This window comes from Myiozetetes cayanensis, unplaced genomic scaffold, assembly GCF_022539395.1.
Source record: "Myiozetetes cayanensis isolate MyiCay16 unplaced genomic scaffold, myiCay2020 scf2-11, whole genome shotgun sequence".
Classification (NCBI taxonomy): domain Eukaryota; kingdom Metazoa; phylum Chordata; class Aves; order Passeriformes; family Tyrannidae; genus Myiozetetes; species Myiozetetes cayanensis.
Window position 1 is genome coordinate 84,512,375 of NW_026087411.1, and position 26,453 is coordinate 84,538,827.

A 26,453-nucleotide genomic window follows, 5' to 3' on the forward strand; every position below is an offset into this window, starting at 1 on the left:
TTTTTAGAGCTTTCTCCAAGGTCTTTGTATATCTTTTTCTTTTCTGGTTTGAAATTCTTTGTACCTTTCTGCCATTGCAATAAGCTCGTCAGGAACTACCTGATAAGAAAGCAGCAGAAAAACAAGGTCAGTTTTACATAAATCTAAAATTTCAGACTCTGCTTTATAAAAATGCTATTGATTATTTATCTGGCTTCTGTCACTTTGCAGGTTCTTTTCTGTAGAGATGCATAAAGAAATCTTTTTACATAAAATTGTAATGAAATATACTGAAAAATAGTGTCTCTGTATTTTTAATTACATACCTCTGCTTGTATGACCATATTTGATGATAACATACAACCAGCTAATTACATCACTGCATTTCAGAGAGAAGTTTATCTTTCAGTGATAATGAACAGCTGGTAAAAACATCCAATGCCACTAATGGAATACCATGCTATATACATATATTTGAATGTTGACATTAAATTCTTCATGGAAGTTTTAAGAGACTTTAAAGAGAAATTCTGGGACTTCAAAATGTTGTGATAGGAACAGTTCTCATGTGCATGTAACAAAGCTAAAAGATATGCTGCTAAAGATATCTGCTAAAGAGCAGATCATCCTGAGTGCAATCACACAGCACCTACAGGATGGACAAGGGATCAGACCCAGCCAGCACAGGTTTAGGAAGGGCAGGTCCTGTCTGACCAACCTGATCTCCTTTCATGATCAGGTGACCCGCCTGGTGGATGAGGGGAAGGCTGTGGATGTGTCTATCTGGACTTCAACAAAGCCTTTGACACTGCCTCCCATAATATACTCCTGGAAAAGCTGGCAACCCACAGCTTGGACAGGGGCACTCTGTGCTGGGTTAGGAACTGGTTGGAGGGCCGGGCCCAGAGAGTGCTGGTGAACGGGGCTGCATCCAGCTGGCAGCCGGTCACCAGTGGTGTCCCCCAGGGATCAGTGCTGGGCCCAGTCCTGTTTAACATCTTTATCGACGATTTAGATGAGGGGATTGAGTCCACCATTAGTAAATTTGCAGATGACACCAAGTTGGGAGCAAGTGTTGACCTGCTGGAAGGCAGGAGGGCTCTGCAGAGGGACCTGGATAGACTGGAGAGCTGGGCTGACTCCAATGGAATGAAGTTCAACAAGGCCAAGCGCCGGGTCCTGCACTTTGGCCACAACAACCCCTGCAGCGCTACAGGCTGGGCACAGAGTGGCTGGAGAGCAGCCAGGCAGAAAGGGATCTGGGGGTGCTGATTAACAGGAAGCTGAACATGAGCCAGCAGTGTGCCCAGGTGACCAAGAAGGCCAATGGCATCCTGGCCTGCATCAGGAACAGTGTGGCCAGCAGGAGCAGGGAAGTGATCCTTCCCCTGTACTCAGCACTGGTGAAGCCACACCTTGAGCATTGTGTTCAGTTCTGGGCCCCTCAGTTCAGGAAAGACATTGAGGTGCTGGAGCAGGTTCAGAGAAGAGCAATGAGGCTGGTGAAGGGACTTGAGCACAAGTCCTGTGAGGAAAGGCTGAGGGAGCTGGGGTTGTTTAGTCTGGAGAAGAGGAGACTCAAGGGTGACCTCATCACTCTCCACAACTACCTGAGAGGAGGTTGTAGCCAGGTAGGGGTTGGTCTCTTCTCCCAGGCAATCAGCAGTAGACCAAGAGGGCACGGGCGTAAGCTCTGCCAGGGGAGGTTTAGGTTGGATATTAGAAAGAAGTTCTTTACAGAGAGAGTGATCAGGCATTGGAATGGCCTGCCCAGAGAGGGGGTGGATTCACCGTCCCTGGAGGTTTTTAAGATGAGGCTGGATGTGGCACTGAGTGCCATGATCTAGTAATCACAGTGGGGCTGGATCAAGGGTTGGACTTGATGATCTTGGAGGTCTCTTCCAACCCAGTTAATTCTATGATTCTAAAAATCAAGAAAAGGAGAAAGCAGTCAGTTCTCCCACCACTGGGAGGTCACAAGAGCACCCTCAGTAAGATCTTTTTGGCATGTTTGTAATTATGTGGAAAAGAAGGTGAGTAGTATCATCAACACCTCAGAGTTGCTCACATTCATAAGGACTAAAGCCTGGTGTGAAGGATTACCAACAGACTTATTAGGCTGAGCGACAGTGACCACTGAATGAAAAAAACATAAACTATTCTTTTGCTCACGTCAAAGGGCAGTGTCCAACAAGTCTCCTTAAACCAGGTCAGGCACAATGCTGACATTAATGCAATGTGTACTGCAAGTAGCATTATGGGTGACTGTACTGTCAAAAGAGGTCTTGGATCATGAACCTACCAAAACCAGCCTGCTTCAACAACCTGTGACAGTATGTAGCCATGCAGCAGGTGGAGCTCACCCAGCCCAGAATCAGTGTCCTGATCAGAGCAAAATGCAGTGTGTGAACGTGGTATTAGTGTGAGTGCTCAGTCTGTGTGATTTGTCCCTCTACCAGTGGCACAAACACAGTGCAAACAATAATAGTGCAAAACTTTTTACATCTTCCTAAGAATGCCTAGACTAGGCGGTGCTTGGACAGGAAGAAAATGCAGCCAGGACAAAGGGTCTGATGGAGCAGGAAGGTATATTCCTCTAGTTCCCATTTCTTTTGTCAGGTCTTATAATTCAGCAACGCTTGCCATTTGCCATCAGCAACTTCTTCTTGAGCTGGCCTAAGGGACAGCTCACTAGTATGTATTTTATGTGGTGAATTGCTCTTACTGGTAAACAGCTGCCCTGGCTATCAGGAGTCCACAGAACATGATGCCTCTGGAACAGTCTATTCTGCCTAAGTTTTAGAACATTATTTAAAAATAAAGTGAAAAATGATGCATCTCTAGCTGAAAGTCACTATGGACTATTATCATCAGAGATAGAAGTAATGAGACAAAGTTTGAATGATTTTCTTCCACAATATCAGACCTCCTACAGCTTGAAGCATAATTTATTCCAACTAAAATTGCAACAATTTCTCTCAAGAGTGGTTTTTGAGCAGGCACAAGGCAAGAGTGGGAAGAAGCAAGGATATAGGAGATACATGGAGAACATCTGGCTAACAAATGCAGTTTACTTCTTTTGAAATTGAAGTATTCTGAACCTTCAGATCATGTTGCTCTTCTTCCCTTTTACATGATGCTTTAAGACTGAAATAACGGTATTTCCATTGTCACGAGAAAAATACAAAAACCAACTATCTCGTCTTTATGGTTACTTCCCTAGCAGATGAAAGTAAGTTTGAGAATAATGCTGTGGCTAAAAGTAATCCTTGAAAGCAAGGATTCAGAGATCCTCTGAACTCAGAGACTGTTCCCAGTTGAGTTATCACACATTAAAAAAAAACCAAAAAACACAAACCAGTGGTCTGCACCTGGAGTCAAGGCTTGGAAGGTAACGGTTGACTCAGAATACAAAACAAGGCACCACTAATTTCCACTTAAGTAGCTTCAAAGTATCATTACTGGTTTCACCTCTTACATTTTCTGAATAAAAATAAAACCAAACCCAGAAAAACCCCAGCTCAACCATAAACCTCAAATCTGCAACTTTAGAAATTATTAGGTGGCAACTGCTTTTTTTTTTCTCCTTTTCCTCCCTCAAAAGCATCTTACTAGGTTTGCAATGAAGTGACATAACATCTTTCAAAGAAGAGTTGTAAACCAAAAGATTCAGGTGAAACTCTAACCCAGGCTTTAAAGTTTGAGTAAGAGTGTCCACAGTAACAACCACAGGTTCCAGGTAAAAGCCATTTAGTTTGTACTAATGCTCCCATCCGTCCAAACAAAAAAAACCTCAACCAACCAAGCAAAATTTCAGCTCAAGACAGTGCATGAACTGGGGATTTACTATAAATCAGGTAAAATACTGTTTCTTGTTACAGCAAGAAACAGCAGCACAATTGTCTCTGGTTTCTCAGATATGGTGTCAAGAAAAAAATATATTTCCTTTAAGAAAGAAATCACATTCCAGTCCTATTTCCCATACTATTTAAAAGCATCAGTAAGAAAGATAGTTTGGAAAAGTACATGCAGGTACCAGAACTGTCAGATATAATAAAAATATAGATAGTTGAGCTTCTTCTGATATAAATATTGTTAATATTTACACTTAAACAACAACATTGGTACATGAATCCAGAAGTAAAATACAAATATAATAAAATAGACCCTATTATTTTCCTGCAGACCTCAATGTGTGCCTATGTTAGTTACTTTTTCTTTGGACATGGAAGGCTTTGCTTAAAGTTCATAGTTCTTTTTTTCGGAATCACCTGTAAGGTAAAATACTTCTAAGGCTATCCAGGACAAGAGAGACTTCAATACCCATGTTTTTCCTCAAGACCCTACAAACATTCACCAAGAAAGGTCTAAATAGGCTTCATGACCTGCTTCAGGTGTTAACCTAGAACCAGTATAAATCTTAGCCAGTAATATATTCTTACTTGATTCGTTCTTTCCAGAATTTCAATCAGCTCAGAAGCAAACTTCCAATCATTCTTCGTGACCAGTGTTACTGCCTCCCCAGAGCGCCTAGACAAGGAATGAGGTAACTGTTGATCTTCAAAACAACTGTTGTCAGTTTTTTTTCTACTGACCTATGCACTAATAAACTGTGCTACAGGAAATATTACTGAGCTGGTAGATGAAAGTGGCTTGAGTATTTACTATGCACATGACAGAGAGCAGCGGTTCATAAAGATCAGAATACAGCAATTCTCCTGAAATGGAGCAAAGGCACAACTAATTCAGATTTTTAGATAATGAACCTAGCATAAAAACAACATATTTAAGTATGAAAAGACACACATCCGTATCATGATTAAAATAAACACATATGTGAAAAAAATCACACTTGTACCAACCCAGAGATGCAGCATCCAAAAGTGTGAACACCAAATTACACCACCATGATAGGTGAAGACTTTGAATTTATAGATATTTTTCCCCTAACATGCTGTCTAGAAAATTAAACAACTTAGCAGCTCATGAAGAAAGAAACAAAGAAGCAACATTTCAGAATATCTATGGAGACATTGTTTTGAACTGTAATTCTTCCTCACATTTAAATGAGCTTTCAAACATCATTCAATAAGAGGAAAAGTGTAAAACTTAGTTCAGTTAAATTGAAGGTAAACAATTTAAAAAACAAAGCAGTGTGTTTCTAAACCATCCTTTGATAGACTGAAGTCTTAACTTCCCCACCCCACATCACTTGTAGCTCTAAAACTTGACAAGAATGCAGTGCATAAAACATAACAAAACACTGATAATACATTACTGTTTTCTGGTAAACACTTACCCTGCTCTTCCAGTACGACCTACTCTGTGAACATACTCTTCAATGTTGCGAGGGAAATCGAAGTTAAAAACATGAGTAATATCATGCACATCAAGGCCACGGGATGCTAAGTCAGTAGCTACCAATATTCTAACTTTGCCTAAAATAAGTACAACAGAAAAAGAATGGGAATTTATGGAATAAACAGAAAACATACTCCAGCCTATTTAATGCACTTTTTATTCTTAAGCTTTTTATTCTATAAGCTTTTAATGCGCTTATTATTCTTAACACATAAAGGAAAAAATGCTCGTTGCAGATCACACTGAGCTAGCTCTCAAGGTGGTAAGCACTCAGAACATCATTCTACTATTATTTGCCTTTCATAAGTAGGACAGCAGGGTGCAGAAGTAAGAAACATGCCTTGTTATATGATATAAAGAGTCTGTGAAAAGAGCAGAAACTTCAACCACCATATTCTCAACTAACACTCTTGTTTATTAGCAGGTGTTCACATAACCCCAAAGTATAACCCTACTGACATAATCTGGAGCAGAACTGTTTCACTGAAAGCACCCTCACTGACACTTAAATTTACCATTCTGTAGACTAACACAATACTGACTTTTCCAGAGATGTCAGTACTAAAATAAACCTTATTTTAAATTACTAAACTCTTAAGACATTCCAAATTTTATTAAAGAGCAATCTCTTTATTTGCTGCTTCTTTGTTTGTCAAATTAATACACATAATTCAGAGCTCTTTAACATCTTCATTTCTACAGTACTAAAGAGACACAGCACTTACAAATAGACAAGTATCTGAACACAAAAACCTCTAAAAGCCTGCCTACACGAACCAGTACTTCAGTACAAACTCACCTTTCTTGAAGTCATCTAAAGCCTGTTCTCGATCACACTGTTCCCTGTTACCGTGAAGTGACTGTACTGGAATTCCTTGGATACCAAAGTCGCTTGCTAAGTCATCAGCTCTAGGATAAAATAAAGTAATGGTTCTTAAAAAAAAAATAAAAAAGAAAATAGTGCAGTATCTAGATTTAGATCAAAAAGATAACATGACAACAAAAGCTAAATGTATGCCCAAGGACAAAACCATACCTAGGTCAGCAGACATTTATTATAAAACAGTATGAAAGTAAGACTACTCCCCACAGAAATGTTTACCCTTATTTATATATAAAAGAAATATCAAATTATTTTTGCATTGTTCAGTTAAAAAGTTCAGGTATGGTACAATGACCAAGTCCTCACCAAGTAGGTCTTGTATGCATCAGCTGTGTACGAAAGTAAACAGTACATTGCATTCACGTATCCCCAACAATCTTAACATATAACTTTATGTGAAAAAACCTGAGACCACCACTAATGATGTTAAAAAAGATACGGTCAATACGAAGGAATAAATAAATAAAAATAGTACTACTACCAGCACATTGTGGACAAGAGCTCCTACACTTGGTCATAATTATGTGAACTAAGAAACTCCTAAGTATTTTTGTTAGGGAAAAAATCAAAAAAAGAACAGATGTGATATTGGAAAGTGATTACATACGTAAGCTTTTTTCCCACAAAAATGATGACTTTATCTTTTGGCTTCATAGACTCAATGAAGCAATGCATGAAAGCTCTCTTTTCCTCCTCAGCAATAACAACAACTCTTTGTTCTACTGTATTTACTGCCTGTCAAACAGTAAAAAGGGATGTTAAGTAGAAACACATTGAAACAATATTTTTTCCCGTTAATTCCCGTATTACAAAACTAATAAAAAAATACCATGAAAAACTATTTAAAACACAAACTATGTATCAGTTTGGAGTTCAAACAATGGAGATTTTTTTGTCTCCTAGTTGTTTTAGGAAAATATTAAAATTTATCTTTAAGTAGTTTGCCAATCTATGTATCTGAAGAGATTTAAAGGGTACAGATTAGTGAGGTGAAATAAATAATTCTAGTAGTAGTGAAAATCAGATTGAAACTCTGAGTGTATTTTATGTTTATCCAAAGCAAGTTGGAACAATGTCAGTCTCACTTGAAATTACAAGCCTTTTGAATAAGGTTCTGTAAATCTATTTGAAATCATCAGTTCTGTCTAGTTATTCCAACAACAGTTCATTAATAAAATCTTTGCTCCATTATATCTGAAGGTGACCACAGAATGCCTAAGTTACACCACATGAGCAGTATAAAGGTCTAGACATTCTCAGAGCATAGTATCATGTTCTTGTGGCAAGAGCTGAAGAATCACATACATCAAGATTCTCTTTCCACAGAGAAACCCTTCTCCCTTCTCCCCAGACATCACCTCTTCAACTAAGAGAAGACCCCTCCCCCCTGTAAAAAGAGATGAAGGAATTATATAAGAGAGCTACAACAGCAGATGATGTCTTTGAAATTCCTATCTTCTGTCTTTGACAAGATATGCCCTTTGATAAAAGTGTAGTTCTGAACAGAATAGATGAAAAGCACATTTTCCCTCCATTTCTACCTAAACGTGTACTGGATATTAAATTTCCTCATTTGCTATCACTAAAAAAAGTGAAACTGAAAAGGAAAATTTCCTAAGATCTTGGGAGAAGTACTGTTTCTGTAAATTCTGCTGGTACTGAAGCCAACTATCGTAGCTACACAACAATGACAAGTATGCAACTACCCCCACATTTTAGAAGTTTTGGACTTTAAAGACAGTTCTTACTCTAACACATACTTCCCATTCCAGACAAGTGCCCTCCAGGAGTTTGGTACAGAGCTCCCACTCCCTTTGAGAAAGCAGCAGTTAGGAAACACAAGTTCAGATGAGGATCTGTATTAGAAGCAAGGCCTTCAGAAGGAAAACTAAGTAAGGTACAAGAACTTGCTGAACAGAAGTGAAGGCTGCAAAAATAAGGGTTCATGCAAAACCACCTGGCAAAGCACAACAAACATTCAATGTGACTGATACTTGTTGCTTGTGATGTCTTCTGCTGAAAAGCTAAGACTTCAAGATGTTGTTACAGAAGCATAAAGAACAAAGCTCTTCTATACATTTTTAATTTTTAGTTGGTTCTAAACTTTTAAGGAAACTTTAAAACAGATAGTCTCGAAAGTTCAGACTGATTTTAAAAGTTACATGCATTTAGTTACAGATATTTACAAACAAAAACTTTCCTGGTTTAACTGTAGGTTTACAAAAGCAAGGAAAAAAAAACAGGACAACTTACTGCTAAGTCAAGAGTGCCAACATATACAATCATGGGATTTTTTAAGTAGGATTTTGCTAGGCGACGAACACCATCAGGCCAAGTAGCACTAAAGAGAAAGTGAAGAGGAACACAGACATGTGAGATTAGTGTGCAAAATCATTTCCAATTCATTAATTTTACCTATTTCTTTCTTTTTTTCCTTATACATCAGTGAAACACTTCTGCATGCAATTACAGTGGTAATAATACAGCTTACGTAATAGTTAGAACGTAAACAGCACTCGAGCTTGAAAGACAACTTTTTTGGTTAAAGGTACACACAACAATTATGGAGCCTTTCTAATGAAGCCTAAGGTGAATTTAGTAGTTCAACAATACCTAATAAGCAAATTTCCAGTCAGTTTCATCTCTAAAACCATAGCTCCAATGCAAAACACAGTAATAAAAATTACTGTTGGGATATTCTATTGTTAAGTTCCCAAAAGCTTCAAAACTTCAAAATTAATCCAAGTACAGACTAGCATAGACACTGATCAGAAGGTCAGGATAGTTGTATGGTCCCAGATGCAGAAGTGTAAGTTGGCACTTCAAACTGATATAGCAAATTCTAGCAGTCCCACCTCCTTTTTGGGAGACTTGATAGTCTTTACAGTTGAAAAAGATTCACTTCTGATATAAAATATCAGAAAAGGCAGTATAAAATGGAAAAAATATAGTGAAATGACTCATTAGGACTGATAGACAGAATTAGAAGCTAAACTAGCAAAAGTTTTAATAAACTGACCCTTTTGTTTTTAAATGAACTCGTTCAATAACCTTATGTTTACAGCGTTCAAGTACTGAACACTATTATGTTTAGATACCTTGTCATAACAGTTTGTCTGTCAGGTCTCACATCTATGAGGATCTTCATTATCTGAGGTTCAAATCCCATATCCAACATTCTGTCAGCCTCATCTAAAACCTGCTCAGAAACAAGGTGATTTATTCTGCCTAGTTCCTTACATAAGGTTTTCAGCATGACATTACACAGCAGATGATTTTAATGGTAACAGTTTTAATTGCAGGATCCACTTCATAACTTGTGGCAAAACCTGTTCAACTTGTATTTTACCTCTTCAATTTCCTTGTCACTTTCTCATTAAGTAATACAAATGAAAAAGAATATCCACAGCACCTTTAAGAGCACAAACTCAATGAAGATAAAACAATTGTTTCTTTTAACAGTAATTTGCTGGATGCCTAAAACCAAGCACAGAATAAAAAAAAACCACAACAAAAATCATAACTAACCAAACCCAGAGGGGAACAACCCTCACAACACACTTTCAGTAAGAAATTTTTGGTAATTTAAAGGGGAAATCTAATTTCTACCTCATTAGAGATCTCATATAGGATCAAAATATCAGTTATCAATTTAGTTCCCCATTAGAAGAAGGAAAAAAGCCAGAGCATACGTTTTGGCTCACACTAGGACAAAACTCTGCAGAACTCCCAAAGCTCAAGCTTGTTTCATCTGGTAGAAAAAAAACCAGAAGAGAACAAGTGAGCTGGAAAAGGACTGACTACAACTCTTTGGAGCTAGAGTTCATAAGTGAAGTTGTGAATTATTGCAGTTTCATACAAAGGAAGAAGACTGACATCCAAGACTCATTTATCTCCTTTGATTTATACAAACTCTAGTTGAAAATTAAAGTTCTATGAATTGTGTTTTTAAGTACTGATATTTTCTAGTCACTTATAGAAGATTTTGATGATAACCTCTTTCTACTCTCCCAATTTTGCTGTTCCATTATTTTCGGATTTTTTTATATAAAAGGTTTTTAGGACATTATTTATGTAAATCTCTGAAGTAATAACAAATCATTAACTGAGAGACAGAAGACAAGAATTCTATTTCTTGATTTAATTCCCTTTACTTTCAGAAGGTTCAGAGAGATTTCATTAACCATATGGATTATAATTGGATGGCAAGGCTGAAACATTACTAATTTTATATACAGAGTTGGCTACTATGCCCTTATCAGCAGCAGAAGCCTTCTGTGCTATTAAGCACATTGCTACTTTGCTGGAAAGGGTAAAAAAAAAAGGCACCTAAGTATGTCTGTTAGATGGATCGGAGTAGTTGGAGTTTACTTCCCTTTTTTCAGACAGCTGTCTAATAAAGATGAAAGGCTGTAATAGATAAGTAGTTATTAGCACTAATTTTTTCAAATGTCTCATAGCCAGTTTCTGTTTTATAAGCTGGATGTCCCCCAAATAACACAATCTTAGGTTTCTTTTTATCTATACTATTTACTTGTTTGTTAATATTGTTCATATAAGTTCTATTTCTTGGCAAGAAATTCTTATAAGCCAGTTCTTAATGTGAAAATTATATTCTTTCCTCTGTTTTCAGTTAAGTTCTGGGTAAATTTTACAATTTTTTTTTTGTATTTGAAGCATAAAAGGACTACTTCAATCTACCCTCTATAATCTACTTCATGAATGACATATATATTTTTATTATACTCTTTCTCCTAAATGCTTAAATTTAAGCACAATTCCAATTTCCTTACTTCTGCTTTATGAGACTAAGTTCCAAAGAACCGAAACATCTGATTTTGGTTTATTACACATTGTTTTACTTGCTAGTAAGCCCACAACTATTACCTAAAATTGCAGCTAACTTGCTACAGCATAGTAGCATTTAACTCTCAGAGGGGAATGGACAGAAAGTGGGGCCAAATTGTCAAACAAGGCAGCAACTCACTGGTTAAACAGACAAGTTAGAAAAAATTTGAATAAACTGAAATATCTTACAAATAGTTTTATGTGTCCAGTACAGCAAAAGGCAAAAATGAAATGAAGACACACAGATTCATACATGTTTACAGAGTTATTTTTCCACTGAGATCAAAAGAAAGTCAGTCCCCGACATTTAAAGACCTGTGTGTGATGTTGGTGTTTATTGCACAAGTTGCAGAAAGAACTTGAGTCACAGTTAACCTTTAAAAAGGAAAAGACAACTTTGGAAAGGCATTCCATCCACTAGTAACTAATCCTGACAAAGCAAACTTTATAACACCAAACATTACTGAAGTAACAATTTAGCATCTTTAAAATGCCTACTGTACCAGAAGGTTATTTTGTTTTTTTCTAGAGAATATTCCACATCTGCAATGCAATTATGGTAAGTATGAATTATCCCTCTGACATCAATCTCAATGTTAAGTTCTAATTAAGACTTTAGAACTTTAAAGAAAACTCCATTAAAGCTTAAGTTCAAATTGAGTCAACCATTTTCCAACTGGTGCATTACTCATTCCAAATCAGCTACTTGCCAAGTATGTTATGCTCTTCAAATTTATGAAGTTGTTCATTTGAAGATCATTCAGTCTGCCTGGAGTAGCAATAACAATATCCACACCTTTGGTAACCACATCTATCTGTCCTTTTCGGTCCCCACCGCCGTATATGCAAATACTGTAAAATAAAATGTTTTAGAAGTAATATTTTAAGTTGTAACTAAAATCAATCCTTTTCAAATAAATGGAAACATATGGCTTCATTTTAGAAAGCATCACCTGGTTTTAACAAGAGGAAGGAATACAGTAAGCGTGACTGACAGTCTCACAATAATTAATGAAATTAACACCGAGTGACACTCCCTCAACAGTTCAGCATTAGTTTTCTGCTGAAACTGCAGTGCAAATAATCACGAAAGGAAGGAAGATAGCTATTAAGCTTGAGTATGTTTTGGGTTGTTGTGAGGTACTGGATCAGAATCTCACTGAATTATTGATATGAGTTGGAACCAACTCACTGTGAGTGTGTGTGGGGAAGGGCTGGGCCTGGACCTGCAGGTACCTGGTAAGGCTGCCGTTACCACATAAGGCCTGCTGAGAGCACAGAGCCTGCAGCTAAGAGGGCTGGGTCCCTGAGAGCACAGGGCAGAGCTGCAGGCCCTGCAGCCAGGCTGTCAGTCAAGGCAGGCCTGCCTGGCAGCCCGACCACACCACAACCCTGCAGCCTGTGACTGCTACAGCACAGCTCACTCTGGCCTGGAAGGCACTGACTGGATGTCCTGCCTGGGAGGGAAAACTGAACTATATAAGAACTCCATGTGAGCTTGCTCTCTCTCTTCTCTCCTGTTGCCTGTACCACGTGAATCATCAAATCTTGTTGGTAACCATTTTTCTTTTCCTCTCTCTCTTTCTCTCTTCCTTTACCCTTTTAATCTATTTTCTTCTTTTAGTCTTTTTCTTCTCTTGTGGGTAACTTAAAACCAATTAATTATGTTTTACTAAAGCTGGTATATTGATTGTTTGCAGTGGGTGTTTTCTGGGAACTGAGTTTTTTTGCTGAGTGTTTTAGTAAAATGCTTTTCTTCATTGAATTTTACTCCTGTAAAAACTTTTGCCAAAATACCTTATTTTTCTCTCTAAATTAAAAGAATTTCTCTTAGAGAACAGCATGTGACTCTTTCTCCGGATGTAAATTTGAGGTTATAATGAACCAAAAGACTTCTAAAAAGTCTTAAACAAAATGTAACTGCGCTGGGCAGGTTATGGCTTAAAATCTGGAGTGTAACAGTTTTTCTGAAAATATTTACACAAAAACCAGATGAAGGTATGAAAGGTTTTCTAAACACTATGATCAAAAGTCAAATGTTTTGCTATTAAGTGAAGACAAGACTTATTCCGAATGCTATACAAAGTTAACTAGATACACTAGAGAGTTAGGCTGTTACTCAGAAAAAACACAAGAAGTTAGAGAAATGGACTGATGGCAATCCCACAAAGGTTTAACAAAAGCAAAGACAGGGATGCAATTATCCCATGATTGAGGACCACCATGCTAGAAGATGGCTTTGCAGAAAAGATCTGGGTGGGCAAGAAACTAAACATTATTCAGCAGTGTAACCACACAGAAAAGAAAACCAGCTGTATACTATGGAGAAGGGAGCCAGCAGAACTCATGGTTAAAACTCATTATTCCCCTTTATCCAGTACTTGTGACACCACATTTCAAGCACAATATCCAGTTTTAGTACCCCCTGCCTCTATTACAAGACAAGTATATTCATTCTGGAACAATTCCAGCAGGCAGCTACCAAGATGGTCAAGATGTGCATGACATGACATGACAAGGAACCCATGACATGAGAAGCTGGTAACCAGGTTTGTGCATCCTGAAGAGGAGAAGGATCAGGAAGATCTTATTGCTGTCTACAACGCAATTATTTTACTAAGAGAATTAAGTTATAAGTGGTAGGACAAAAAAAATTACTTCACAAGCAAGTGAGAAACAAATTACCTTTTAATTCCTTTGTATGAATACTTTGAACACTCTGCCTCCACTTGAAGTGCCAGTTCTCGAGTGGGAGCAAGGACGAGCATTCCTGGCCCCTCACGCTGATCTTTGCTTCTATAACAAAGCACATGTAGAATGTAGGTATATAAGGAAAGGCAAAGTCCATCACATCTGACATCAAACATTTTTATACTGTTCAAACATTTTTATACTGTTCAAACATTTTTATACTGTCCTCAGTACACTGCTGCTAGCAGAATCTATGCTGACAAGTTTGGGACTTATTTCACCTGGTTTATATTTTTTCTTCCAATGTATGATTTTTATTCACTTTATTAGAAAATCATCACATAGAGGGTGGGTGTGGGGGGAAGTATGCACAGCTAAACAAGTCAGACATTTGAGCAGTCCTTACATTGGTTGTGAAGTCAAGTGAATGAATCCAGGCATTAGGTATGCTAATGTCTTCCCAGTACCAGTCTGTGCTATACCGATAAGATCAATTCCTTGGAGTATGATCGGCCATGCCTGGGACTAACATAAACCAAAAAATACTCAGATATACTTCTTACTTTTCTCTTAAGCTTCAGTTGAAAAGTCATCAAAATTGAAGACATACCTGAATTGGTGTAGGCTTTTGAAAACCAACTTTTCTTATATTAGTCATAATATCAGGATAATGCTCAAATACATCTTCAAATTTACAAACAGGATTGGGAATGCAACGCTTTTCACCTTCTTTTAAGTCATCACAAGTTATATTATTATTTTCTTTTCTGTATAGAATTAAATCAGTGCAATTTCTTTAAAGTCTCATTATCTGAAAAAGCAGAGTTAACACAAAAGACTGCCCTTCTTAACTTTTTTTAAATTCCTGTAACAACAAAAAAACAAGTTCAGGTTCTTGAATGGGTGAATTATTCTTCTAATTCTTAAGAAAGTCTTACTACAGAAACATTTCTCCTGGAGGCATCAATTACCACTCTTTCTTAAGAATAACTAATTTGAAGTTATATATGGCTATTAATGTGAACTGTAGTCCTGCTATATCAGACTACAATATACTCTATTACAAATTAAGTAACTGTGGTGAATTTTTAAACCTAAAGACAACCCAGAACTCCGAGGAATGGATTGGGCTTCTTAGTCAGAATCCTATATTCTGACAAAAACCTTTCCTGAATATTTGCAGAGCAGCTCCCTGGATACTCTAGAGAATACAAACAGAACAATTTAGGAACAAAGTGATCAGCAAGAAAAGTTCAGAAAAAACACCCAGAACAACCAACCACCCAAACTCAAACAAAACCCAAAACACAACACAAATAAAAACTACATTAAAAACTGATCTTCCAAGGCTGCCCCCAATTAAGAGATATTAATACGCATAAACATATTAATTTCAGTCCCGTACCCTTCTGCAGATTCCATTCAGTAAAAAGTTTTTTCCTCAAGTGGGGTGTAAGCTAGGAAAAGAATGGGCAATTCAACTTCCCCTCATGATTATGGAATTAGTTTTCTCAATTACTGTCTTGTTTTTCCTTAAAGTAAACAGACTGGATGAAACAGAAAAATCATTCCTTTATCATACAAGTGCTATTCCTCAATATATGTTCTGAACCTATGAAACAGTGTTCTGTAATTCTGACAAGCTCTAACAATAACACACACATATACTTTAAGTGTCAGTTCCATGCTTTGCTCCCTGTGGCAGTTTCTCTGGCATGCAAGAAAAAAAAAGACACTTTGCAAAAAGGAATAATAAAAAGTTAACACTTCAATAATGTTCACCATCTTCATTAGAACTACTGAAAAGGGTTGAAACTATAACCAAAGCCTGAACTGAATCACTTGAAAAAAATGATCTGTTTTCCTTGCAAAGTACTGATGGAGACTGTTGTATCAAAGTGAATAGATACAGTTAACTGAAACACTAACCAGGATGTACTTATAAAGACAAGATAGAAAGGAAGACAACAGTAACAGAAGTTAAAATTTGTTTTGAAGATGGTATCTGACTAAAATACATGTGGGAAAAATGGCAGCCAAGAGGTATTAAACATGGGAATAATCCTATTTGGAAGGATCTAGAAAACATGAACATGCTGTCTCCATGAAAGGCAAAGAAACAGCCAAAAGCCAAGTGAAACATCTTGAGATTTTCCTGTTCTGAAATTTAACTAGACAAAACACTTTTAGAGAAGTAGATAATACCTAATTTTCCAAGCAACTAATAAGAACTCATCTGCTAGTTATTGTTTCATTCCCAAGAAAGAGTTCCTAAGAAGACACCAACATTAAAGCTTCTGTCTCAGCATTTCATCTCCTATTTTCTAGGGTTTATACCTTAAAAGCAATTTTTGCCAAGCAGCTGATTTCTTAAAGGAATGATCTTACCGCCACAATTTCACTTCTTCTTCTGACATAGATGCAGTCCTTAATGATTCTTTATAGAAGTTTTTCTCAATTGGAGGCAAGTCTTCAACAATCAGAAAAATTAACTTGAATCAGCAGGAAGTAATACAGATTCAGTGTAAGTCTGCTAAAGCTTAAGATGGAAATCCCAAAACCTCAACAGTGACTTAAGCTAGGAGACTAGTTAACTGATAAAGACTACTGTTGCCCATGTAAAAATGACAGCTGAGACAAACACTTCAGTGTCTGCAAAAGAGCTGTCTCCCTACATTTCAAGTTCTAAAATAGTTTTTACTAACATACATAGTCCAATATTTAACAATTCTCAGATTTTTTTTTCTGTGGCCACATATAAAATAACATTATTTTCAAGGAGTGAAGTCAAAATGCCAGTTGAGTAGCAGGTTTGAGTCTTCCACAACAACTAGTGTTCTCCATGACCATGCTGAGAAGTGCTAAAATGATCACTTCACTGCAAATGTCCAATTAAAAACATGTAAGCATTCAACAGATTTACCACATAAAAACAAGTATCATACAATCAAAATTTAAAACTAACCTGCCCACTTCATAGCTTCATATTTGGCTCTGTTTTCTCGAAGAGAGTCCCAATTAATCACCGATTTCTTTGGGGTATTTTCAGGCTTGATAACATCTAAGGTTTTTCCTGCAAAGTTAGTACCAAAATGATGCTGTTTGATGGAATCTGTTGCAGTGTGTGGCAGAAATCTCTCCCCTTATTTCCTTTTTCTAAAGTAAGTCCTCATAGATTTTGAACAGACATGAAACATGTAACTGCAAAATTCTTTCCTAGGTCTCTGCCATGAAATATTGCTAAAACCTGTACAAATTCAGTTCTGACAAAAAAACGGACACATTTCAACTTCTTTAGCTACTTAAATAACATAATAACAGATCTTGAAATGCTGCTCCTCCAGCTATAAGTAAGGCTTGTTGTGCAGCAGGCTCTTGAGAAACTTGCGAATCCAGTAGATGATATGCAGACAGAAAGCTTTAAGAGCTACAAGAGCAAAGTTTACTTCAAAAGCATCCAACACCACCACAATATAAAGTCTGAGTCTAGTTATATTCTGTACTTCTTCTTTGATGAGGCAAGTAAGAAAGTAAGGTTTTGCACTGAAGATATAAATGGCAACACAACTATGTGGAAAATTGGTAGAAAAGTAGGAAATACAGGGAAAACACAGTCACACATACTAAGGAAGTCTTAACTATTTCTAGTCTCCTGAAACATACCCATCCATTTTCTGAGGCACTTCTAAAAACAAAATATAGAACTACCCCATTCCTACCCTGGAACACAGCCCTTGGATACCTTCTCCCTCATCAGTTCCTCAGATCAACAACTATGGATGGTGTTTCCCTGTGTAAAAATTGCTGGGAACACATACAAGACATATCAATAATATAAGCAGCATCTCAACATACAATAATTATTTATGTATCCACATAACAAAGTTACCACAAGAAAGCCCAGTAAAGCCAGGCCTAAAGTGCAACATCAAATCTTAAACATTAACTTCCCATGGAAGTAGTAAGATGTCAGCACTGCCCACGCTACAATCAGCACTTTACAGACTAGTGTTACAAACGTTTACTGAATTTTAGTACCCCACAGATACTACATTAAAGCTTACACTAGAGCCAATACAGGTATTTTGAAGGAGTCAGATTGATAAAGCAAGAAACCAAGTGGTATAACATTCTGCATCCATTAAAACTATTGAAAAAACACAGGAACAGATTTTCACAGAAGCCTGGCATTTGGGGTGAGGGGAGGGGAAAACTGACCATAACTGTGAATAATGGAGGTCTAGGTATTTCTGTTTTAAGGAGGTATGCCACTGTCCCAGAATAAGGTAAAAGTTAATTCACTTTGTAAAATGCTAATAATATAAAAACACTTCACCAAACTACTAAATATATGGAAAGACAATCCATAGTATTTTCCCCCCAAACCTACACTTGCCTTTCTCAGTCCAACCTCTGTTGTTGTTTTGTCCAGAACTTTCCAGAATAGCATCGTCAATCAACATCTTGGCTTTGTTTTGCACATCAAGGCTGCCAAAAATCTTTACTTCAGCTTCATAGGTTCCTCTTGTAATCTATGTTCACAAAACATTACTGAGTTTTTTTTTAATACTGCAGAGACTAAATAAGACTGAAACCAGTATTTGACCCTTTTTTCCCCTGAAATTTAAATTCTCCTCCCAAGAGCAGAATTCTTTCTAAAAGAAAAGGAAATAAATGCACACTTAAGGAAAAAAAAATGTAATCACCTTTTCCTATTTTCCCATACCATTCAAACTGCACTATCAAGTCCACTTCCTTTTTATCAATACTTGTAAAACAGTGGAATTATTAAGATACTGAAACACCCTTCAGCTTCCTGACATAACTGGCAACAAAACCAAGTATGTTCCCAACAGAGCCCAGATCTTGATGACACATAGCACATAGTACCTTTATCCTGGAACCTGAAGATTCCTCAAGTTCTTTAATTTTAGTTCCGCCCCTACCTGTTATAAAGATACGCAGCAGGTATTACACAGATTTAGGACAAACTGCCAAAAAATGCACATTAATTGTAAGTATTTTGGTTGTGACCAAAACCCAAGACCTTCATATGCGCATGCATCCACAAAGAAAAGAACTTTTGACACCAAACTGATGGCAAATGTAGGTAACTTTTTCTGGTAAGTAACAAAAAAGAAGGTGTTTGTATAGGGGAAGGCTCCTCAGTTGAACAGATGGAGCAGTTAAACTAGCTCAAGAGACTGCCACCCTTCCTGCAGGTGACTAGACAGGGGCTTCAGCCCACTTGCAGACTGCTGGTTATAAGAAACAGACGTCAAACCAACCACTCTAGGAGAAAAAGCTTCCCTGGTGAGTGGCAGAAACCCTGCAAAAGCACCCAGCCGTGGGTGGGGCCCTTCCGCATCTGGAGAGACAGAAGGCAGGCATGCATTCCCTCGGGACACAGAGGGAGGCCAGGTGCTCTGCTCTTCCCCACTCCCGTACGGCAGCGGGACAAGCGCCCGGGGGGCAGGGGCGTACTCGTCATTACCTATGAGAGCCCCGACCAGGGCGCTGTCGAGGTGGAAGCACAGGGGCGGCTCGGTGCTGGGCGCCCGGCCGGCGGCCGCTCGGGGCCTCCATTGCCGCGCCGCCCGCCCCGGGCCGCCGGAACCGTCACCGCCTCGCGGCTCCCACTGCTCCTCTGCGGGGCTGACCGCGCCCCTCCTACGCCGCCCGCCACCCCTCCATCCCTCGTCGCCCTGCACGGGGACGCGGCCCCGCGGAGCGGAGCCCGGCGGGCGGCACTGCGGGCCGGCGGCAGGGGCGGCCCGGGGCCGGGGGCGCACAGCCCGCTCCCCCTCGGGGCTCCCGTCCCAGTCGGACATGGCGGCAGCCCAACCGCCCCGCGCCGCTCACGCGGCGGGGTTTGGCGCTCCTCAGCCCCGGGGCGCACTGATTGGCCGGGGCGGAGCACTCTCTAGCTGTGATTGGCTGGCTCCGCGCGGGGGGGGCGGGTCTATGTTCGTCACTCGAGCTTCTCAGGGAGTCCCAGAATCGCGGGATCGATCGGGTTGGAATGTTCCTCTGGGATCATCGAGTCCAACCTGTGGCCGAACTAGACTATGTCAACTGAACTATGACACTAAGTGCGATGTCCAGTCTTTCCTTAAACATCTGCAGGGACGGTGACTCCACCACCTCCCTGGGCAGGCCATTCCAATGTCTAATCAATTCCTTTTTAGGCGGGTCCTGTACTCCTGTTGTGCAGAACTGAACAGGAACAGGTGTCTTTAAGGATGTACATCACTGCCTGTGCCTGGCATGGCAATGTGCTGAGTAACCCAACAGGAAAAACTTCTCATTGCAGCCTCTTGAGCCTTCCCTACAATCTCTGTGCACACATAAGCAAGGCTGCCTCATTTCACACAGGAAGAGCATGCGTACATTTGCCTTTTTCCCTGACCTGTGTTGATTCTTAGGGAGAGCTTGGTAGTGTTCACATAACCTGTGGGTACAAATGGCTGAGATGGAAACCTGCCTTTCTGGCAACTGTGTCTTTAAATTTCAGTATCTAAGATTACATTCACCAGAGAGGCAGGAGATCATCTGTACCTGGAGATGTCTGGCTCTGATTTTGAAGCCTCCATAGAGACAGGAACTTCACTACAGCACAGACTCTCTATATTCAGTATTTTATATGTAATTACAGAAGGTTATCCTCAGCAGGGCTGTGGGAAGAGCACACTGGGGAAAGAAGGTATGTTGTGAATGATTGTTTTAGATTTGATGCAGTAACATTCTAGAGCAACTTCCATGGTTGAATGCAGAGGAAAGGGCTTCACCTAGGTCTCAGGTTAAACTGAAGTGCCTTCCACGATGAATCCTGCTCCCTGCACAGGCCCCTGATTGCTAATCCTGAACCAATTGCCATTTATCTAACAGGGAAAGCAATAATAACTTCCACACTCATTTTTGTAGAGGTGCTGCAACATTAAGTAAACTCTACTGTGAACAGTTACCAGAAGCTGAACATGTCAGACTGGTTCTTGTGCATTTTATTCTAATGAACTTTGTGGTGTTCATTTAATAAAAAATTACAAAACTTCAAAAGGAAAACAATAACAAGTTTAATTTTTTTTCTTCCTTGATATGTAGTCACACCAAACAATCTTTTATGTAAGGAAAAAAACAAGTAACCATGGTACTTTTCAAATAATTTTTATTAACAACAATATGGATTCAACTTTGTCAAGAATTTACAATTAATATTGTAATGTACTGGCTAATGTTGTTGCAGTGTCAGTGGAAGCAGCCATCGTGCTTTCTAAGCCTGCTACAAAACTGTCTTTTTGTCTTTCAAAGAAGTCAAAAATTCTTCCAATAGCAGATGATATTGGGTATGTCTGGAATTGTCCTGTGTGTGGCCACAACTGAATGAATAGCCATATTTTCATCCAGATGAATGGACAGGAAAATATTGCATGATTCCACTGACGTTGCAGGGGACAAGTCTTATTTCAAAAACTAATTAACCTTTTTAGACAGTGACAGCACTTTGTGTAATGTTGTAATCCATTTGAATTAAGTCAATTAACACACTTGGAAAAAAATGTGAAGCAGAAATATCTGGGACAAATTCTTTTCTGACCTGTATTTCATTCAAACCTAGTGAATCCAAAAGGATTGCATGACATATGAGTCAGGATAAAAGTTGGCCCAGAGAGGCAAGTTCATTTCTGGTATAGGTGTGTTCAGTTCCTTTAAGGCCAGTAGAACTGAGCCTGGTTATCCCAACGGAGGCAGAGCTTCACCCAGTTGGGCAGTGAATGCATTGAAGTCAGTGAAGCCATCCAAGGATGAACTTAGCCTCAGGTGTTTAAACCCTTTTTTCATTCCTTTGCTGTTATATTTTCCTGCTTACTCCAATTTTCTGATAATTCTCTGTGCTTTTTAAAATTGTCCCTTCACTTCTTCCCTTTGTACATCAGTACTTTGTGCGTTATTTTTTGTATAGTCAATGTGACATGGGTAAATTCAGCTTAATATTAGTTTCCTCAGGAAATAACTGGAATATTACCATTTTCACTTTAAACAGATGCCCAACAATATCAAGATTTGAATCTGAGTTCCCAATTCAAGAAAAATTCTTGAATTTCATAGAATGAATGAATTCCATAGAATTTTTGCTTGAGTAAGGATTGCAGGTCCCAATCCAGAAATAGTACTGTACATCAGATGTTCTACTATACGTCAGCCATTCAGCATGATTTGACTTATCACAAAAGCAGGTGAATTACTCATCACCATACTATAATGAGAGCAGTCACTCTAATAGGATTATCTCAAAAACATGGAACAACTGTGGGCACTGTGAATAAAAGTGTATGATCTTTGCAATCTCGAACCCTAGGCTAAAACATCATATCCATATTTAAATAAAAAGTATAGATAATATAAGCCAGGAGCAAATACAAATTCTTAAACAAATAATAGTCATCAAAACTATTCAGTTCTCCATTCAGGTAGAAGAACATGCTGATCAGAAGACAGTTATTTGGATAACGCTTAATTCCTGAATCTTTTACTTAAGTTCAAATTCTCTCTTCCAACAATCCTCAAGTGGATTGTAAATCAGAAAAAAAAAATTGTCTTTTGTCCTGACTCATGAACACAGCTGTCATGAGCTGGACTTTAATAAGCAGCGCAGGACTAGACTTGAAAAGCCAGACAGGCCCTTCTTTTGTGAAACTAATGAATGACTGTCAGTCGTGACACTGTCTTTCAAAGAGAGAGCATAGAAATAGGAAACTCCTCATGAGGAAATATAAGTAAAACTTATAAAAATCCAAACAAACAATTCTTCCTCTTTAAAATTTCATATATTCACTACTCTTTCTATTTCCTATCAATATTATGTTAAAAACCCCTATATTGTAAGACTTGCAGCTGCAAAAATAATAATGGTGAGCATAAAAGAAAACATATTAGGATTTTAAACCATAATTTGAAAAGATACGATCTTCTGGATTTATTAGTACTTTGTAAAGATATTAACATTTTCATACATAATTTATAGAACTTATTCTTTTGTGCACAAAATTGTATTAAATAAATTAACTTAAAGTTAGAAGGACTCAAGCATGTCATTTAAGGCAAAAATACCAAGTTTCCGTGAGATAAATTATCAGCAAAACCCAAGGCCCTGTTTCTGTGAGGAATTGGTACAGGCAGGGCCAATGCTCAATTCTCCCATTGACACAATGTGGTGCAATCATCTGCTCACACAGATGAAGGTGGAAGAGTGGTGTTCAATTCATGATGCCTTGATTTTTCAATCTCCTCAAGGAGGGGAAAGGAGTTTCGTTACAGACACACAGTTGCCATGTGCCCGATCTCTTTCTCCTTAACTGAACCCTAACTGCATGTTTATGTTTAGATCAGCAGGAGGCTTCGTGTGAAAGGCAAGAAAGGCACCATAAAGAGTTAGGAAAAAGGAAAAGAAAACAAAAAAAAAGGTTGTAAGTTTTTAAATTTTTGATAGTTTAAACTTACAGATTTGTCTGGATAAACTGGAGACATTCAAATAAGTTAATAGTTAAGTGAACCGAGATGTGAAAAAACCTGTATTTGTCCTCACAAAATTACTATTGTAATCAGGCTTTAGCATGATCAGATTGCAAGTAAAGGAAAACAGGAAAGGCTGAATGTGGTAAATTATATGGCAAATCAGTGGTGAGGAAATTGTGCTTCAAGGTGTCTTTCAGGATTTAACAACTGAAGTTTGCCCTGGTGTAAGCCATGGAACACAGTGTACCATCCGTGGACCCCGTATAATGACACAATATATACACTCTACAGTTTGCATGTACTTTCACATAATAAAATTGTCATGTAACATCCAGGAATACTTCTTTAAAGGAAATATGGAAGCAGAAGTTACAATGGATTCATAGTAAACAGATCAGGTCCTTCACAATACAATCTACAGCACTTAGCCGTGGTTAAGACTGGAGTGATGTTTTTGATGTACACAGTAAGTTCCCAGTGGGTCTGGGCCTTGAGAAAACACTGCCCTGAGTGAGCTGGCACTGGCACCCCCATACATTCGCTATTCCTGGTGCTAGAGGGAAGCTGAGCCCAAGCTGGGTTGTCTACAAGCCTGTGGTGCAGGTGAGGTGTAAATCTGTGAGGAGGAAACACACAGAAATCTCATTCAGCTGGGAAGAGCAGCAGCTTGTTTAGGCTGTGCAAGGGTTCTCCCAGTAGCAAAGCATTGCTGGGGATGTGCAGAGAGGCACTAACACTGCTCCTGCATCTCAGCAGAAGTGAAGCGTAGGTGAGGGTAAGAAAAAAAAGAGGATGTATCAGGCAGGAATCCTCAGTCTGATGTAGGCTTTGAATTTGAAAACTTGGGTATTCGGGGGAAGGAGTCTGAAAGCCCTGTCTTGGAAAGTTCACGAAAAAATGACTGCTGTTGAGACACAGTGCTAAGATCTAAGAGTTTTGCCACTTTCCCTCTTTCTCCTCATTATCTTTTATTATAAAAGCAAAAACCCTTGCCTTATTTTTTTTTTTTTCAGTTAAGGAGTTCTTATCTACTTCTATTTTCATTTCTGATTGCCCTCGTGGCTTTTTTTTTGGAAATAGCACTCATTATTCGTGGGAAAAAAAAGAGTAACTTTTTCCCTCTTTACCTTTTGTGTTTTATTTTCTGGGATAATTTTCCTTCCTGCATATCTAAATCTGTATTATTATTTATTTCCCCACTGATTGTGTTGTCTTTCTCTCTCCTCTGTTCTGTCTTCTTTAGTTTTACTTTGTGTTTCAGTTCCTTGTTTTCCCTCCTTTCCTAGCCTTATGAAGTGCTGCAAGGAAAATTACCAAAATTTCCACAGAAGGAAATATTGCTTCTAAAAGAAAGGCAGTCAGTGCCTGCTTCCTTCCCTCACCAATTGCTGCCAAAATGGTTCAGATTCACAAGACAGCTTCTCAATGAGACTAGAAGGAGAGATTCCCCTGAATTCTCAGTGCAGCCACCCGCATTATCCCCTTCTGAGGCCAGCCCCAATTCTTAAAATACAAACTTTTTGTAGCAAAACAATGTTCTTTTTATGAAGAACAATGTAATAGTGCTGTGTCAGGTGCTTCTGCCACAGCACTAAGTCACCAAAAATTAGATGGATGTTAACCTATTGTTTCTCAGACCTAAAAATAACTGTTAATGATGAACAAATATTTCTATCTTGCAACTGGCAGCTATTTCTAACCCCCCATTTCTAGCCATATTACTGGTTTCCTTGGTACCTTGCTAGCAGCTGTAGATAATTTTTTTGTTGTAAACATAACTATCATCTAAGTCAGGACATTAGATATATATATATTTAATTAGTTCAGAAGCAAAGTGCTTTAAACCTTGCAATTTTTACTTCTGCCCTGTAGCAACGGCACTAGGTCTAATTGCTCAAATTTTTGATTTTTTTTTTCTTTTTGATACATCCTGCAGCATTAGCTTTGTAGGCAACTCATTATTTAAACCTACTGTACTGCAACAAAGGCTGCCGTACTGTAGGCGTAAATTTGGATGTTAGCCATCACTTAAACATGCATTTTCATGCAACTAGGGAATATGGGCTCATTCAACTGCTTTGCAGATTCATCCTGATTTTTGTGATTTTATCTTACTAAAAAGGCTTTCAAAACAGTTCATGCTATGATATGTATGACTAGAGGAATGAACCAGCCAATGAAGAAAGCCAACAAGCTGTTATTTCAGTTTGACATGGAGCAGATTGAGTGCTTCTGTACCATCCCCTGGCTTGAAGATGCTTTGAGATGATCTTGATATTCCAGTCCTTAGAGAGTCAGCAGAGAGAGCTGTTTCCACTAACGGGCGAGAGATGGCTTCAGTAGTCTCTGTTCCTGCCTCTGTCTCCAACTCTTCATCAGTTATAAATAATTTCGACTCCCTCCATTTGGAGTATACATCTTGGCTACCTCTGGAACCACTGGAGTCACTGCCAGCAATCTGTATATTCAGTTCTTCTGTAGACTCTATAAGATTTTGTACAGATAAAGATTTTCCTAAGTCCATTTGCACCACAGGTTTAACTGAGAGCAAAGGTTCCCCTTCTATATCCAGACTTTTTCTCCACGTGAGATCCTTTGTTGCACTGGGCTGTGCAACTTGTCCATTATCCTTTGATGCAACAAGGCAAGCGGTGACATTGGAAATATTTTCCTGTGTGGTTACAGGAATAATATGAACGGGCTCAGGCTTATTGATATGCTTCATTGATGAGAAAGGTGGTATTTGTAATGTTGTCGGAGTTGCTGGCTTAGTTGCCTGGTTTATTTGGTTTGATGTATTATTAACTGTTGCAGGTCCATCATTTGGCACTTGTGTTGCTTGACTATGCATAGCTGGACTGAAAGCATAGTAAGCCTGAGTGCTAAATTCATTTGGTGTCAGTATAAGCTGTAGGCCACGAGGCAGATTGGCACTAGCTGATCTGGATACACATCCACTAATTTGTGCAGAATTAGACAAATCTTTGCTGTCTGATGGACTCTGATAATCAGAAGTCTGCTCACACTCAAAAGCTGGCATTTGAAATGAAGCCAAAGTGAGCGCGGATGCAGATCCTTTTCGTAAAACTTGTTGATAAATATCTAATAGACAGTCCAATTTTGACTCAATGGATTGTACCTACAGGAAGAGAGGAAAAGGTCAACATTAGTGCCAAAT

General features: G+C 38.6%; 2 protein-coding genes across 2 annotated transcripts in view; both read right to left on the reverse strand.

Annotated features, from left to right (window-relative positions):
* Window positions 1-3: 3 nt before the first annotated feature.
* Window positions 4-19,593, reverse strand: DDX43 (DEAD-box helicase 43). Its single transcript, XM_050315719.1, has 16 exons — window positions 19,257-19,593; window positions 18,653-18,708; window positions 18,159-18,294; window positions 16,728-16,835; window positions 16,151-16,232; window positions 14,373-14,529; window positions 14,169-14,287; window positions 13,757-13,867; window positions 11,782-11,923; window positions 9,322-9,422; window positions 8,477-8,564; window positions 6,831-6,958; window positions 6,140-6,249; window positions 5,279-5,417; window positions 4,422-4,509; window positions 4-99 (listed from the first exon to the last, which is right to left on the reverse strand). The coding sequence occupies exons 1-16, from the start codon at window positions 19,591-19,593 to the stop codon at window positions 4-6; spliced, it is 1,998 nt and encodes a 665-aa protein (XP_050171676.1).
* A 1,317-nt stretch (window positions 19,594-20,910) lies between these two features.
* Window positions 20,911-26,453, reverse strand: part of KCNQ5 (potassium voltage-gated channel subfamily Q member 5) — a 279,875-nt gene continuing 274,332 nt past the window's right edge. The window contains exon 14 of the mRNA XM_050316089.1: window positions 20,911-26,414. Within this exon, the coding sequence (XP_050172046.1) occupies window positions 25,473-26,414 (942 nt within the window). The 3' untranslated portion in view covers window positions 20,911-25,472. The remainder of the gene's footprint in view (window positions 26,415-26,453) is intronic.

Bases quoted from the DNA above. Each gene is read 5' to 3' on its own strand.
- DDX43 (XM_050315719.1), bottom strand. From the start codon at position 19,593: ATGTCCGACTGGGACGGGAGCCCCGAGGGGGAGCGGGCTGTGCGCCCC. The intron at 18,709-19,256 runs GTAATGACGAGT...TCTTTATAACAG, and splicing joins CCTGGTCGGGGCTCTCATAG to GTAGGGGCGGAACTAAAATT. The intron at 11,924-13,756 runs GTAATTTGTTTC...TTTATTTTACAG, and splicing joins TCATACAAAGGAATTAAAAG to TATTTGCATATACGGCGGTG.